We start from the raw sequence: 15669 nt of genomic DNA on the forward strand, positions 1-15669 counted from the left end.
GGCTTCCCCGAGGAGTCCCCACTGCACAGACCCTCTGCCAGCACCTGGCTTTCGAACAACACTCTCGCCTCTGGCGGCTCTTTGGTCTTCGCACACCTCAACCCCACCAAAGGCCCTGAAAAGCTGTGATCTCGAGCAACGGATGGGACCATCTCGGGGACTCAACATCTCTTGGCACCAAGGAACTTTGGAGAAGAGAAAAATCATGCTCCAAATCAAAGAAAGCAGCATTTTTCTTCTTCTGTTTTGATGCCTTTTGGGGGGAGCGGGGGAGATGCAGTGATAAGAGACAACCACACACCCCGATCCCTAACCTCATTCAGACAGATCAGAGGATCCAAAGTAAGAAAACTTAGACCACGGCCTTCGCGAAATCCAAATTATAAACGAGGTCGTTGTTTCCTTCTTTGGTCAAGAGCGTTTTTCCAACACAGAAAACAACTTGGCAAGTAAATAAATAAATACAGAGCAAAGAGAGTTAAGGGGTGGAAGAGAAGATCAGCGTGGGAGCAAAACAAGATTTAAAAAGTCGCCAAACGATGGAGCCTCTTCTTCGCCTGCACGTGGCACCACAACACAGCAGCTGCGTTTCACACTGGACAACTGGCAAGCGTGTGTGTGTGTGTTCCCCACTGGCTGCACAAGGCTTCTTTTGCAACCGCGTGGCGACAGCTGACCCCCTTGGCTTCAGGTCAGCTTTGGGTCCACCATGCCAAACCTCTGGGCCCTGACTGGCAGCAGCGCTCTGGGGTCTTGGGCACAAAGAGGACTTCCCTCTCCTCTCTCAGTAACCTGGAACTGGGAACGGGGGGCGGTGGGGGAGACCTTTTGTTCGCAAAGCATCACTCCACACTATTCAAGGAGCGTGTCGATACTTACTCCCAGGAGAGGCTCCTTCGCCTGATGCCGCTTCTGTGTCTAGGCGAAGAGAAGAACCGCATTGAGAATGCATGCCCAGGAATAAGCACCCTCCCATCCACGTCTCTGTTTACAGGCGTGAGGTCGAAAAGGCCTCTCCTTCCCAGATCTGATGCCAAAGAAACGTGTCTGTTTGAGACCAGATAGCCTGAAGACCCTCATCTCAGGCAGAACCCCTCGCTTGCCGGTACGGTTTTGCAAGGGGGCAACCGGTGGCCATCCAAATTCCCCTCCCCTTCGTGATCAGCAGAACCAAAAGAAAAGGTGGAATCACTGCACCCAAGAGGCCAGGTTAAATCCGTGACACCGGTTGGAGATTTTGGCGCGTGACAAGTGGCAGCGTCTCGTTGCAATTATTTTAACTTCGCGATTTGGGGCGGGCGTTTAATCTTCTGCAGAGAAGCAGGCGGCCAAGAGAAGGGAACCCAGGCAGATGAGAGGCCTGAAGGGAGAAGGCCTCACCCATCAAAGGGGCTATACGCATCCCCCACCCCCCTTTAGGGCTGGAGGGTTTATACTAGTGGACCGGGGGGTGGGAGCAGCTGCAATTCTGGTAGCTTGTTCTTTGCAGCACTGGGATGCAATTTAAACCTCTCCATGAACGTACAAATGTATGGCTAATTTAATTAAAGCTCCCTTGTGTCTTCTACCTTAAGACTGCCACGCAACCAATGAGGTGGGGCTTTTCTGCTATGACCAGCATTTTATTTCCTCCTCCCCACTTTCCACACACACACACACACCCCGGTTGTTTTGTTCAGTATTCTAAACGCATGCCAGATTCAATAATACGGGGCCTATTTCTGCGATCTGCCTCAAGATATCAAACTGGCCGTGCCATTCGAGCACAGACATGATTGGTCAAAATCCTGGGAAACCCCGTTTGTGGATGCAAACAGTATCACAGAACCCATTTCTTCCCCACCCGCCTTTCTTAACTACTCCCAGAACCCCTCAGGAGTGCACAAGAGATCAATACCTCTGTGTGCTCGAACGTGGGTCTGGAAACAATTGTAGTACTTATATTTCTTTCCACATATTCCACACTCATACGACCCTGAAAGAAAGAAAAAAGAACCACACCGGAACGATTAGGGCAGCTGTAAACAGAGGCAGATAGAACTCTCTACTAGATCACTCAAACCTAAATCATATTTAAAGGGACGGAGCTTGGGTGAAATTCGTAATATTAAGTACCATCTCTGTCATGCCCTTGTTAGAGTCGGATTCTGAGGGAGAGGAGGAACAGCCGACAGGGAGTGGAAGTGTGGCTCCAGAGGTTGTGGAGGAGGCTGGGGAAGGGCAGAGGCCGGCTGGGCAGTCAGAGGAAGAACCAGGCTCATCCCCTCTTCATCCTAGGACATGCAGGGAGGAACGGAGAAGGAAACAACTTGGCTTACGAGAGAGGAAGCGGCCATGATCCCCCTCATTGGTTGCCGCTGGGGAGACTAGTATATAAAAGAGACGATTACAACACAGCGTTGCCAAAAGCAAAGCGTCTGTTATTTTGGGCTGAAGTTATCTTGGTTGGGGTGTCCTTCCAACAGACTGTGCCTTGTTATCTCCTTGAAGTTGGTAATTACTTATCCTGGTGCGTTGTGGAAATTCCTTCAGTGTAGTTTGTTTTGGTTTTTTTATTTCACCTCTATCTGCTCATTAAGTTCGGACTGTATTGCTTTCTTTTGAAGACTATTTCTGAGTACGTTTTATCTCCAACTGAGAATTATTGAACAGTGGGGCCAAGTTGGAGGCATTAAAGGACATTTATTTACGTTTTGGAGTTGGTTGCGTTTGTGTTACACTCTGGGTCGTCACAATCTCCCTCCTCCTTGGCCAGGTACAGTTGCTGACATGCCACAAAAGTAGAGGCAGCTGCTAGGACCAGAGTGGCCGAGCAATCAGAAGAGATTCTGTTTGTGCTGAAGCATCAAAGGAAAACCCGCCACGGCGAGGCTCCTCTCTCACCCAAGCCATCCTCACCACGCATGGCCGTAACTGCCTCCACTGGAATAGACCACAGAGTAGCAAATGCTAGAAAGGGCAGCCGGGACAGGGGCAAGGAGGGGCTCTATTCACCACCACCACATCTGCAAAGCTTCGATCTTAAGTCTAGAGCCGTGATGGCGAACCTGTGGCATACAGAGCCATTTGTGCGGGCACGCGAGCCCCAGCCAAACTTACCCGCACTCCGCATGCGCGTGCCTCCCAGCTGATGTTTGGCCTGTTTGAGGCCTTTTTCACTCTCACAGAGACTCGAGAGAAGCCTCTGCAGCCTCGGGAGGCCGAAAAACAGGCCTTCCGGAAATACCCGAAGTGCCTAAACGGGCCCGTTTTTCGGCCTCCCGAGCCTGCAGAGGCTTCTTTCGAGCCTCCGGGAGGGTAAAAACGGCCTCAAATGGGCTGGGAATCAGCTGGGAGGTGCATGCATGCACAGTGCGGGTAAGGGGAGGGTGTTGTGCGCGCATGTGCAGGGGGCTGGGGGCAGGGTGCCTTGTATTGTGGATGCCGACATTTTCCACACACCACAACAAAAAGGTTCGCCATCACTGGTCTAGAGAAAAAAAGGACCAGAGGGGACATGATAGCAGTGTTCCAAAGAAGAGGGAGGGTCAACTTATTTTCCAAAGCCCCTGAGGGCAGGACAAGAAGCAACAGAAGGAAACTAATCAAGGAGAGAAGCAACCTGGAACTAAGGAGAAAGTTCATCACAGTGAAAATAATTAACCAGTGGACACTAGATTATCACATTTAAACATGAACCTTGCTGGTCTTATTCGGGCTGCAACTGTCCGGTTACTGAAGGAGGAAGCCACTCCCACCAAAGTCCACGTATGGCTCCATGCTAGAGGATCGTTGAACTGAAGCGTAGTAGAAATCTAGAGCTCTGCCCAACCTTGTTCCCAGCTATCATCCTATGAGGTAGCCTAAAGGCCGTTAAGACCAGCCGTTGTCAAGGGTCCCCCTACTTGCTACCAGTTGATTTAGTTTCTTCTTAAAAGTTCCCCAGATTAATTGCTTGTCAGCATAGCTGGAGTTATTGCCCCCCATAGTTTCCCCATTAGTTAAGAGTCACCTCCTTTGTTGCTCCTGAATTGCCTTGTGTTGAATAGATTCCCTTGATTCTTAACCGGGTGAAAAAGATAAAACTTTTTATTTTCTGCAGCGTGGAAGGTTTTATGTACCTCTAACGCGGGGGACTTCAAACGTGACCACTTTAAGGCTTGTGGACTTCAACGCCCAGAATTCCTCCTCTAGTCATATTAGCTCAGGAATTATGGGTGTTGAAGTCCACAAGTCTTAAACTGGTCAAGTTTGAAGACCCTTGATCTAACGTGTTCCCGTTGGCCCAGATTGAAGGATTACATACGGGTTTCCCCAAAACTCCTCTCATATAGCGAGGAATGCCTCTTTTGAGACAATGCCCGCTGTGATTTACACAGAAAGGAAATGTATTTTCTCCCCACTTACCATTTTAAGGCAAAAACAGCCAATACAATTTAACCGATTAATAGATTAGATCTCAACCGACTGATTAATTTCTCAACCTGGAAACAGCAATCAGGCAGCCTGCAGGGCCTGCTCTGTTCTTTCTTATATGCCAGGGGTCTTCAAACTTGGCAGCTTTAAGACTTGTGGACTTCAACTTCCAGAATTCCTCCTCCGGTCATATTAGCTCAGGAATTCTGGGAGTCGAAGTCCACAAGACTTAAACTTGCCAAGTTTGAAGAGCCTTGCGCTAGAGTCTCAAGTGTTTCTCCACCTGGCCAAGTTTAAGATGGACCTTGACTCCCAGAATTCCCCTGAGACACTTCTTGAGAAGGTTTGACGTTGAGAAAGACTGTCATAAGACCTTAAAGCAAGGGTCTTCAAACTTGATAGCTTTAAGACTTGTGGACTTCAACTCCCAGAATTCCTCCTCCAGTCATGTTAGCTCAGGAATTCTGGGAGTTGGAAGTCCGCAAGTCTAAAACTTTGCCAAGTTTGAAGACCCTTCTTATATGCTTATTGCCTGAATTACGCTCAACCAAGAGCCTCCTCAACCTCCTGCCAGCACAACTAGAAAGCTCAAAAGCCTCCTCCCCCCTCCATGGACCCCAACCCGTCCCTGGCAAGAAAAGGTTAAGCCAATGGACCACCGACCTAGCTTACCGAGAGTCTGCTGGTTGCGGACCCCACCAATCACCACACAAATTTCTGCAGGCACCTCGGCTACCCCGCCGCCTTTCTTCTTGGGCTCTTTTGTGTCATCCTGCCAGACCACCTCTTGAACATAGTCATCGGGCACTTCCGTCTTCACCTTCACCTCGGTCATTACTGCCACATCCTCATTAGGCGACGCTTGAGGCATGGCTGAGTCGCAACCTTCTCCTTTCATAATTTTCTGGCTCCTCTTCAAGCGCTCTCTTGGGTGAGGGGGAAAAAAACCAGAATTTTAGGGCCCAAAGAGCCGACTGGAGCTTCCCAAGAGAGGGTCTTGTGGCTTACGTGCCCGTGTTCCAAGCCATGCCCTTTTCCAATAAATCAAACACAATCCAAAAGGAATAGGAACCTTGTAATGCTTTTACAAAATAATTAGCTGTGATAAACACAAGCCTTGCCAAACTGTGCGAGACTTGCAAAAAGATAACAGACAAGAAATAACTTGAAAATAAGAATCTTCAAATACAAACTAAGGATACTGGAATGTCCACGAGGCTGGAATTTCAAAACGTCTTTGCCTTCTGCAAAGAAGATTAGTTTCACAGCTGGCTTTTATCTTCTTGAAGGAGGGGTCATTACCTTGCAGACTTACTCCTGAGTCGCCCGTGCTGTTGTAATTGCTCTCTCCTGCGAGCAGCCCTGCGCGCACGTGCACTTAGCACAGGCTCCTCGGGAACCTTCTCATCACTGCTGCCAGCCCCCACAATCTCTGAAGGCAGCAGTCCACTCCCTAATGGTCCCGGCCCCTCAACTGAGTCCTCGCTCTCCTCAGCCGTCCGCACCTGTTGCCAGTTAACCACAACAGCCCCTGAATTGATGGATAAGTGGAATACTTCCACAGATGTGGGGGTTTTTCTTTTTTAAAACAGTCTTCTAGGCTAAACAAATGGCTTGCCACTGTATTTGGTTAACTAAAAAACATTTGCATGTCCTTCAGATGGGTCCACACCTTCCATGATTCATTGCCATGGGCCAAAAGAAAAGGAAGAAGCTTACTTCTATCTGCAAATTGTGAGGAGTGTTTAATTCATTTAACTCTCCTCTTAAGCAGCTCACAATATTGCTGAATGCCCAAAAAGCAATTGGCAAACAGTTGGAAAAACATCCAGGTGGGCACAGAATAGCCACAAAAATATTATTTGGGTCCCTAAAAGCAAACAATTGGCAAGTTCTCTCCTCCACCCCATTCCCTTCAGACCCCGAAAGAGACAAAAGATACTATAAAGTGGGGAAGAAGTAGCAAACAGGAAGGATCCATCAGGGAGGCAGAAACAAATCTTTTAAACTTTTTCTTCTGAACAGAAAACCCCCCCTTTTTTTTTCCAGTCGTGTTTGGGACAGGATAAGGTCCTTTGATTTAGAGAGGACTCCCACCCCATGGAGGGATAGGGAGGGGGACCGAGCTTCCCCCCAGAGAAGCCAACAGGCCTGGCACAGCTCACCAGCTCCATCTAGAGCAGATCAGCCGGACCGAAGCCCAGCCGATGGCGAAGGGCAACTCCCGCCTCTCCAAAAGCAACGGAGGCCTGGCCAGGAGCACTGAAGTTGCCCGGTGGGCCCCAAGGTGGACTTACCTGCCCACAGAGGCTCTCGTCCCAACATTGCCGCCGCTGCTGCCGCCGCTGCCGTTGCTGCCGCCCTCCACCTAGAACGGGAGCAGCCAGAGAGGAAGGTCAGAGGTCTGGAGAAGCGGCCAAAATAAGGAGCTTGGAATAATGCAATGAAGCCCAAAGCGCACATCACAGACAATTAAGAGAGAACATGAATTAATCTCCATTCCCTCCCAAAATAGCGACCTTCCGTAACACAGTCCCCAGAGTCTCAAGGAAACCCTTTTTTTAAAAAAGGTCAGATACTAGGAAAATCCACCTGCTCAGGAACACAGGCCTTCCTTCCTTCCTATCTCTACCTATCTATTCATCTATCTCCTCCCTCCCTCCCTCCCTTCCTTCTTTCCTTTATCTATTTTCCTCTTTACTCCAATCTTTCTTCCTTTTTTCTTTTTCTATTCTCCTTTTCTTTGACCTTCCTTCCTTCCTTCCCCTCCTCCTTTTTCTATTCTCCTTCTTTGATCTTCCTTCCTTTCAATTTCTTTTTCTTTTTCGCTGAGTCTCCAAGCTAAAAGCTTATCCCACATTTATCCAATCGTCTTCCCAGTCTTTTCAATCCATCCAAGCTTGCGGTCATCACTGCATCTTGTGCCAGTGAGTTCCACGGATTAACCTTGGGCTGTTTCCTTTTATTTCCTTTCCACCTCTTTTTTCCGACCGCTTTCCGCAGGCGGATGGCTTTCCCCAAGAGGAAAAGGAGAAGGATCCAGTAGGGAGAGTACCTGATAAAAAGAGTATGCGCTGCCCCACTCCTCGCGCCCCCATTTCTGCTCCTGTTGTAGGGCAGGGAGGAAAGGAGGAAGAGCCAGGTTCCTTCTGGGTCAACAGAGGGAAGTGATCCAATTGGGCTGCCTAAAAGGGAGGCAATGCCCAGCTCCAGGGAGAGAGGAGCAGTTGGGGAAAGAGAGAATGTACAGGCAGCCTTCCCCCAGCCTTTCACACACACACACACACACACACACACACACACACATCTCTGGCTGACTTCCGAAGAGCAAGAAATGCCCCTTATCTAGTTTTGATGTGATTCCTGCATTCAGGCATAGGTTCTGACCAAGGCTTCTGGGACCGTAATTATGCACACGCTTGTTTTAAAAAATAAGTCTTATTTCAGTGCAACGCTGGGAATTATGTTCATTCCCAGCCGGTAATGAATCTCAAACAGTTCCTCAAGATAAGCACCCACCTTTCGTTCCTATGAAGTGCTGCCAATAACAGAAGGGTCAAATAAACTAGAGCAAGAACCAACCGAAGTATAAAGAGCTTCAAGAATGAATCTGAACCGAACGAACGACGTTGCTTCCTGCAAAGGTTTCGTCATCTTGGTCTGACTTTTATCCCTTATGGGAGGGGCAATCACCTCCCAGCCTTACTCCCGAGTCGCCCCCTTTTCAGCTGCTCTCGCCTTCTAGCAGTTCTGCGCATACGCACACTGGGAACAGGCTCCCCTGGGTCCTCTGCCTCGCTGCTGCCAGACTCCAGAGGCTCCAGAGTCAGCACACCACTCCCAGATGGCTCTGACCCGATCTCTGCATCAAACGCAGGACCCTCGTCCAAGTCCTCTCCAGATTCCCTGACTGGTCCCCTTTCTTCCCCGCTGTCCGATTCCGCTGCCATCCGCACAGGCTGCTGTCGAATCACAACAGAGACCTTCACAGGGGCAATCACACAACTTCCCTGGTAGCCTCTGATCTCTTCCAGAGCACCACGCTCCATCCTACCCCCCCTGCACCCACCCCCCATCGCCACAGAACCATCTGGACAAAATGGAAAACAGAAAACCTTGTCAGAAGGAAAAAATTTCTGCGCAGAAAAATTTCAGTGTTTCTGGAGCGGTATAATTTATATATGAAAGCAGACGTCCCATTAAAAGCAGAAGTCTGTGAATGCATCAACAATGATCGGCAGGAATCATTGGTCGTGTTGTTGTCGTCCCTTCCCCAGCCAAATTGCGAATATTCCTTGGAATTCCAACAGTCCAAACGCTTCCTTAAATCCAACCTCTCTTAACAAAACTGTGGTTTGAAATCCTTGTAATTTAAATTTCCCCCTGCCTTTTTAATAATAAAAATTATGAAATTACCAATTTCTTTTTTTTTATTTTAAAAAAAAAAATCTGCAAAAAGGCTCTCCTCGATAACAGCATTCTTTCAAACCTTGGACTCTTCCCCTCCCCCCATAAATTTGCACAAATGTGCATTTAGAAGAGATTGGCTGCATTTCGGGGATGGGGTGGTGGTGGTGGGGGGGTGAAATACATCTATGGCAGAAACAGGCCATTTCAGAGGTTGCAGGGAAAGGACGTTCAATAAAATAACCCCCTTTTTAATTTAAATGCTAATGCACTGAATTAAAATTTAATAACTGAGGAAATTGAAAAGCCAAGCAGGAATATTGGAAATAAATCCAAGCAGAAACAGCTGAAATTAAAAATTCTAGAGAGGAGGAGGATAGAAGCTAAGCTGTCTTATACAATTATATTTTTTTTTTTCAGAACAATGTAGGGGAATGGACGCTATCTATGGGCAGCCTTAGGGCGATAAATTGAAAGCTGGGTGATTTATTGTTTAATTTTCCTAAGGGGAAAAAGGTTCTCTTTCATGCTAAAATATTTCATAAATTTCCACCTGGCATAAATTTTTAAATTAAAAGTTATGTAGGTCATATTCGGTGCATCAGCACAATTCTGAAATCTTACATAAATACACATAACAGGGTGAGATGGGGGGGGGCGTTAAAAAATTACAATTCTAGATATTTCTTTTGATTCCTTTTATGAAGATTTCTCTTTTACACAGCAACCAAGGCTGGAAGTGGTAAAATATATACAAAGATTTATTTTATTTTTTTTCATCATTTTAAAAGTTCTCCCAATTAAACAGGTTTGCCTTACAGAATTTTCTCATTAAGATAAATCGAGGAACTTGCAAGCCATAGCAATAAGCTACAGAAATTGCCAATTCTTCATGGCAACCCATCAAAAACTAATGGATGTCTTGGACTTTCTCAAAGGGAAAAAAAATTTCTTTGTCCAAATCACCAGGACATTCTCATCTGAAAAGGCACCAGAGGCTGGTGAGCGCAGAGGCCACTGAGATCCACGAGATTGAAGCTCACACTCAATTTACGCACCCTGTGTGATCCTGGACCAGCAGCTCTTCCACCTGAGACCTGGACTGAACAAAGGCCGGGCAGGAACTTGACAAAAGGGAGATGGAAGTGACAAAGGCCATGACCAAATCCCAATGGCTAAAACCTCCGTGGGTACCTTGCCCGCCACACAGGAGATCTAGCAAGGCCCTGTGAGGTTTGGGTGATCAACCTGCTGACCAGCGGTGGGATTCAAAAACTTTTACCACCAGTTCGGCGGGCGTGACTTGGTGGGCACGCTTTACACACACTCTGCCTGCATGCGTGCGCCAAACACGCGCTTTGCACAGGCACAGAGGTGTTTCCGCAGGCGTAGAGGTGTTCCACCTCACCTCCTGCAAGCCTGCGCTCTCCTGGTCGCTTCAGCAGCTGCCGTGTGGCACTGTTATGTGCCGCGGAAAGCGGCTGCACTTCAAAAGCAGAGGATAAAAGTGAGCATGGGAGCCCAGGCGGGTGGGTGGGGTCAACCACAGAGTAGTGGAGAGAACCGGTTCCGTCTCCGCGGCTCATTGCTGCTACCGGCTAGGCAGAACCGTGCTGAACCGGTAGCATACCACCACTGATGCTGACATACTGTTCTGACCAGCGCCCTTTCCCAATAAATCAAACACAATCCAAAAGGAACAGGAACCTTGTAACGCTTTTACAAAATATTTAGCTGTGCCAAACTGTGCCAAGCCTTGCCAAACTGTGTGAGACTTGCCAACAGATAACAGACAAGAAATAATTTGCAAAATAAGAATCTTTAAATATACACTCAGGATACTGGAATGTCCACGAGGCTGGAGTTTCAAAACGTTTTTGCCTTCTGCAAAGTACGTTTCTTTCACAGCTGGCTTTTATCTTCTTGAAGGAGGGGCCATTACCTTGCAGACTTACTCCCGAATCGCCCGTGCTGTTGTAGCTGCTCTTTCCTACGAACAATCTTGTGCGCACCTGCACTTGGCACAGGCTCCTCAGGAATCTCCTCATCGCTGCTGCCAGCCCCCACAATCTCTGAAGGCAGCAGTCTACTCCCTAATGGTCCTGGCCCCTCATCTGAGTCCTCGCTCTCCTCAGCCGTCCGCACTTGCTGCCGGCTAACCACAACACTTACTCCACAAAATAGTCACTGACCAGGGGTGAAATTCAACCTCGGCCCCAAGCCACATCCACAGAACCAGTAGTAAAAACATGTTGAATCCCAAGGTCAGGCCCATTGAGTGCTGTGCCTCCCACCAAGTATATTCTTCCCACCTTCCCGCAAAGCTGCTCCCACACAGGTAAAAATACTGTCCACACTTACCAAATAGCCATCCTAATGCTAGAAATGAGGTTTCCTAGCAGAGGCATTTGCCACAGGCTTCAAGGATGCCTCAGAAAGAGGCATTTATCAGATCCGTTAAGTCCTGAACCACGCAATAATACAAATCATCAAAATGGAGGAGTTGTTGCAATTTTCATTCAAAAATTCTATATCTAACTGCAAGAATAAATTGATATATTGCCACAGGAAACGTTCTGATGCAAAGATTCACGCGGCAAAACAGCATCTTTTCTGAAAAATAGGACTGCCCTGGAAAAACAAAATCCCTCAAGGGCTCACCTGCTGAGCATCACCTGACAGGCCTTAAAGGGAGATCAGGTATCCTGGAGAAAGACCCCAAGCTGACCACCTGCTCCAATCCTCTCTTCCTCCAATCTCTTCAACCTCCCTGTGTTAATAGCAGTACAAGACACCTAACAAACCAATTATAAAAATAAAAATCATCTTTATTAGGGGCAGAGCCACATTTACAAGTCCTGAACTCTGAGTTTTCAGAAAAATGAGGTCCATATGTGTTTCCAGATACCACCTCAAGCTATGGCACTTCAACCCCTCCCTACAAAACTTCTAATGTCCTAATCTAGCACAAGAAAAAAAAGAGAGAGCTTCTGTACTTTGTAATAGGCATACAGGCATTTATGTTTCGTTATTCCAAAATATTCCTCTGGACAGAAATAATAAAAGGTTTCTTAAACCAGGATGCTGCATTGTGCCAGGTTGTGTTTATGGCAGAAACACATTCCATAAGATATGGACAGGATTACTACAATGCTGGAGAGACCCCCGACACCATTTCAGGTTACTTAAAAATAATTATAGAGTCTGAGAACTGCATCTAAGTGGGAATTTTTTAAAAAACTATGGCTCACAGCTGTGGTGAAAAATAGCTATAGGGGGAAAAATACAAAATTACGAATTTTGTATTTCAACCCACCTGAAGTCAGGGATAAGGTGAAGGGAAAAGTTACAGAACATGCATTACAGCTTTAATTCCCTTTCTAAGAAATATAATGCTTCTTGGCTAGGAGGAATTAAGGCTCCATAGCAGCACAAACCATAGCATCAGCCAAAAAGCACCAAAAGAAAACTATGGATCGCCGAGCTACCTGAGGAAGAGACCAGGACTTTTAACAGGTACTTACCAACTAAGGCATCCTGATCATTGTGGAATAAGTAAGCCCTAGAGTAAGTGGCGAACCTTTTTGTTGTGGTGTGCCAAAAGCGCAAGCACGCACACACCCACAATGCAATGTACCCCACCCCCTGAACGTGTGTGCAACAACCCCACCCCCTTACCTGCACTGTGCATGCATGCACCTCCCAGCTGATTTTCAGCCTGAGGCTCGAAGGAAGCCTCTGGAGCCTTGGGAGGCCGAAAAACGGGCCTGTTTAGGCCCTTCTGGTATTTCCGGCCCATTTTTCGGCCTCCTGAGGCTGCAGAGGCTTTCCCCGAGCCTCCGGGAGGGCAAAAATGGCCTCAAACGGGCCGAAAATCAACTGGGAGGTACACACATGCTCAATGCAGGCAAGTTTGGCTGGGGCCCGCACAAATGGCTCTGCGTGCCAGCTGTGGCACACATGCCATAGGTTCACCATCACAGCCCTAGACTCAAGTCGTATGGCTGAACCATTCCTTTATATGTTGCAGGTAGAAAACTTCAGCATCTAAAATTTTGATTTACACACAGTCTATCTATGAGAGCAGATGTTCTTAAAATTCCATCCTATTGTGTTTTTTCTTCAGAATTCAAACAGTTCTTTCCCAAAAGGAGGATTCCTACACAGGTAGTCCTCGACTTAGTATGTATGTATGTATGTATGTACGTACGTTTGTAGAAAGGCTGCAATATTCTTCCCTTCAAATCCTACAACATAAAACCCGTATCTAATTAGTGGCTAAAACAACATGGCGTAGTACTGAATGGATAAAAATAAAGACAGGAAATCTACCCCTCCCCCAGCCACCCAGTAATTAGGAAAGTAATGAATGTTCTACCAACTAGCTGGCATGACAAGCCTAGACTGTCCCCTTGTGCAAGAAAACAGCAGCAGAGAATCGCAGAAGGCTACGAAACCAGTGGTGGGATTAAAAATTGTTTACCGCTGGTTCGGTGGGCACGCTTTAAAACGCGCGCTTTGCGCAGGCACAGAGGCATTCCAACTCACTTCCTGCAAGCCTGCACTCTCCGGTCGCTTCAGCAGCTGCCACATGGCACGCTGCTGTACCGTGCAAAGCAGCTGCACTTCAAAAGCAGAGGATAGAGGTGGGTGTGAGAGCCCGGGCCAGCAGGTGGACCCAACATAAGCGCGGCAGAGAGAACTGGTTCGATTCCCGCTGCTCATTGGCGCTACCAGCTCGGCAAAACCGGGACAAACCGGTAGAATACCACCACCGTATGAAACCCATCCAGGGTGCCATCTGACTTCTGTCTGAAGGGAGTTCACAGAAAGGCTGTGTCTGTTTTGACTTAAATGTGTTGTTACCTGAATTTGTGAACTTTGTAGTTGTCTATTTTCTAGAACTTATGTGTTCTTAGCTGTTGGATCTGATTTGGAGGCCGGTGTGACTTTTGACAGTTGACAACAAGGCAATTACGTAGCTTTCGAGAGAGCAATAATAACTCCACAACCCAGAAGAGCCTTAAGAATTAAAGGGAAAACAAGCAAAGCAAGACACTTTTAATGGTATTAAGCTGCCTTCTAAAAAAAAAAATCTTTTCAGGAATGACTCCTCCATTCTTAACTGTCCTAGACAACTTTAAAAAAAAAAAAAAAAGCTGGAAAGCTGCAAAAAAGTAGAATTATTTCTTTGCCAAAGCGGCTTTGGGGAGGCAAAAATGGAGGAAAATTTATACCACAGCAACACATTTCTGTTTTATTTCTTCCTGAGGCTCCATCCACAGAATTTTGCCAAAATATAAAGTACCAAAGAATTTTGTTTTAGATACGGTAAGTTAAAAAGTAACAGGGCCCCTGGGCCAGGTTGCATTCACCCGAAGAGATCTTAAAATATGGCCAGTGCAAGTTTGCTGAACTATTAACTAAAATATGTAACTTATCACCAAAACTAACCTTGCTGTTCGAGGACGGGAAAGGTGCCAGTTTCCATAGCCCGGTGTTTCTGACGCCTCCCTCAGAAAGATGCCGGGGAGTCACAGGCACCGGCCTGAGCTCAGATCCAACTGACAGGAGGAAGAAAATCCAGAGCTGTAGAATTTAACCCTGAACTCTAAATTGTAGCCCGAATCAGACGGAGGGAATTTAGATGAAGATGACTCTGCTCTCAAACTGTCCAGTCTCCAGAGGGGTGCCAATGAAGTCAAACAGCAGAGGGTAAGTTAGCTGTCAGAATGGAGATCGTGAGTCTCAAGCCAAACTTCCAAAACTTAAAAAGGATTTATTTATCCCCCGCTCCCTTTCTGTTGGCAGCTCTGAAAAGACCATAGAAATACTTCATGAGTTGACATTAGCATCGTGGCTTAAATGGAAGTAAAGTGACACCGATGTCATGGCTTGAAAACAGCAAAGCCTTGGTGAGATGGACAGCTGGAGGATGCCTGATATTTTTGCGTGTTGCGCCCAATTCCCACGCTTGTTTTTGGCTCATATTGATTTTTTGTGTTGTTCTTCCTCTTACGACGTAAGAGGAAGACTCTGCTCTGATTGACTTCTGGATTTCTGGCAGTCAACAGGGAACCAGCTCAGAACGAGCTCAGAACGAGCTTAGCCCTATGTGGAAATATCTTAACAGCTGCGGCATCTAAAAGAGAACACGGCTTTTGAACTTTCTCATTCTGTCTTAACTTGTGGATTTAAAAACAAAAACAAAACAGGAAGAGGAGTAACCCAAATCCAAATGATGAATCCGTAAAATAGAACTCCCTCCCCAAAAAAGCTCAAAATGGAATAATTCTAAGGCAAAAGGGCCCAAGCTTCAAAAACCAAACACGAGAAAAGAGCATAGTTCATGTGGAAATCTTAGAAATCTCTGTAGCAAAATAACTCGTTTCAGCTGACCACAAAGACTATAAATACTCAAGATTAATTTCCCAAGCGAGCATAAAAATAAACAAACTTAAAAGTTTACCAAAAGGGAGGGAAAAAAAAATCAAAATTCTCTTACATCAAGAAACAGGAGACGTCTCTCTGTGTCCTATGTGCATTAGGCAAGTACGAAAACTGAAATACTTTTATTTACACGTTCTTCATTTTTATTTTTTTTTAAATTTCATTCTGTGGGATTCAACCTAAAGAAATGTCACCTTGGTTTTCAATTGGATAAAATAATCAGAACTTCATGGTTTCAGGGTTTGGAAAGAAAAGACAAATCCTTCAGCGCCACACCTGATTAGCCCTTCAGGAATCTAAGCGATCTACTGAAACTTTCAAGGCTAGGAAAGAGAGTAACCCATTCTTAAATCATGCAGTAGCCTTGCCCCATCCCATTTTCCAGCTTCTAGAAGTCCTTCTCTTGCAGCGAGTCTT

At 46.6% G+C, this 15669-nt stretch overlaps 1 protein-coding gene across 14 annotated transcripts in view; it reads right to left on the reverse strand.

Annotated features, from left to right (window-relative positions):
* The window catches only part of ZNF618 (zinc finger protein 618), a 43287-nt gene that overhangs the window by 15632 nt on the left and 11986 nt on the right, over nucleotides 1-15669 (reverse strand). For 5 of the 14 annotated variants that reach the window (XM_026712386.2, XM_087918775.1, XM_026712389.2 and 2 more), the window contains exons 2-5: nucleotides 6693-6763; nucleotides 5068-5321; nucleotides 1898-1975; nucleotides 880-918 (exon numbers count right to left, since the gene is read on the reverse strand). In XM_026712386.2, coding sequence (XP_026568171.2) covers nucleotides 880-918; nucleotides 1898-1975; nucleotides 5068-5321; nucleotides 6693-6763 — 442 coding nt within the window. Of the gene's footprint in view, nucleotides 1-44; nucleotides 186-879; nucleotides 919-1897; nucleotides 1976-5058; nucleotides 5322-6692; nucleotides 6764-15669 lie in introns of all 14 variants that reach the window. The other 9 variants (XM_026712385.2, XM_026712390.2, XM_026712388.2 and 6 more) reach the window with 3 other exon arrangements.

The sequence above is a fragment of the Pseudonaja textilis genome, unplaced genomic scaffold (genome assembly GCF_049901715.1).
Source record: "Pseudonaja textilis isolate UNSWEBS1 unplaced genomic scaffold, rPseTex1.2 PTEXCTG46, whole genome shotgun sequence".
Classification (NCBI taxonomy): Eukaryota; Metazoa; Chordata; class Lepidosauria; order Squamata; family Elapidae; genus Pseudonaja; species Pseudonaja textilis.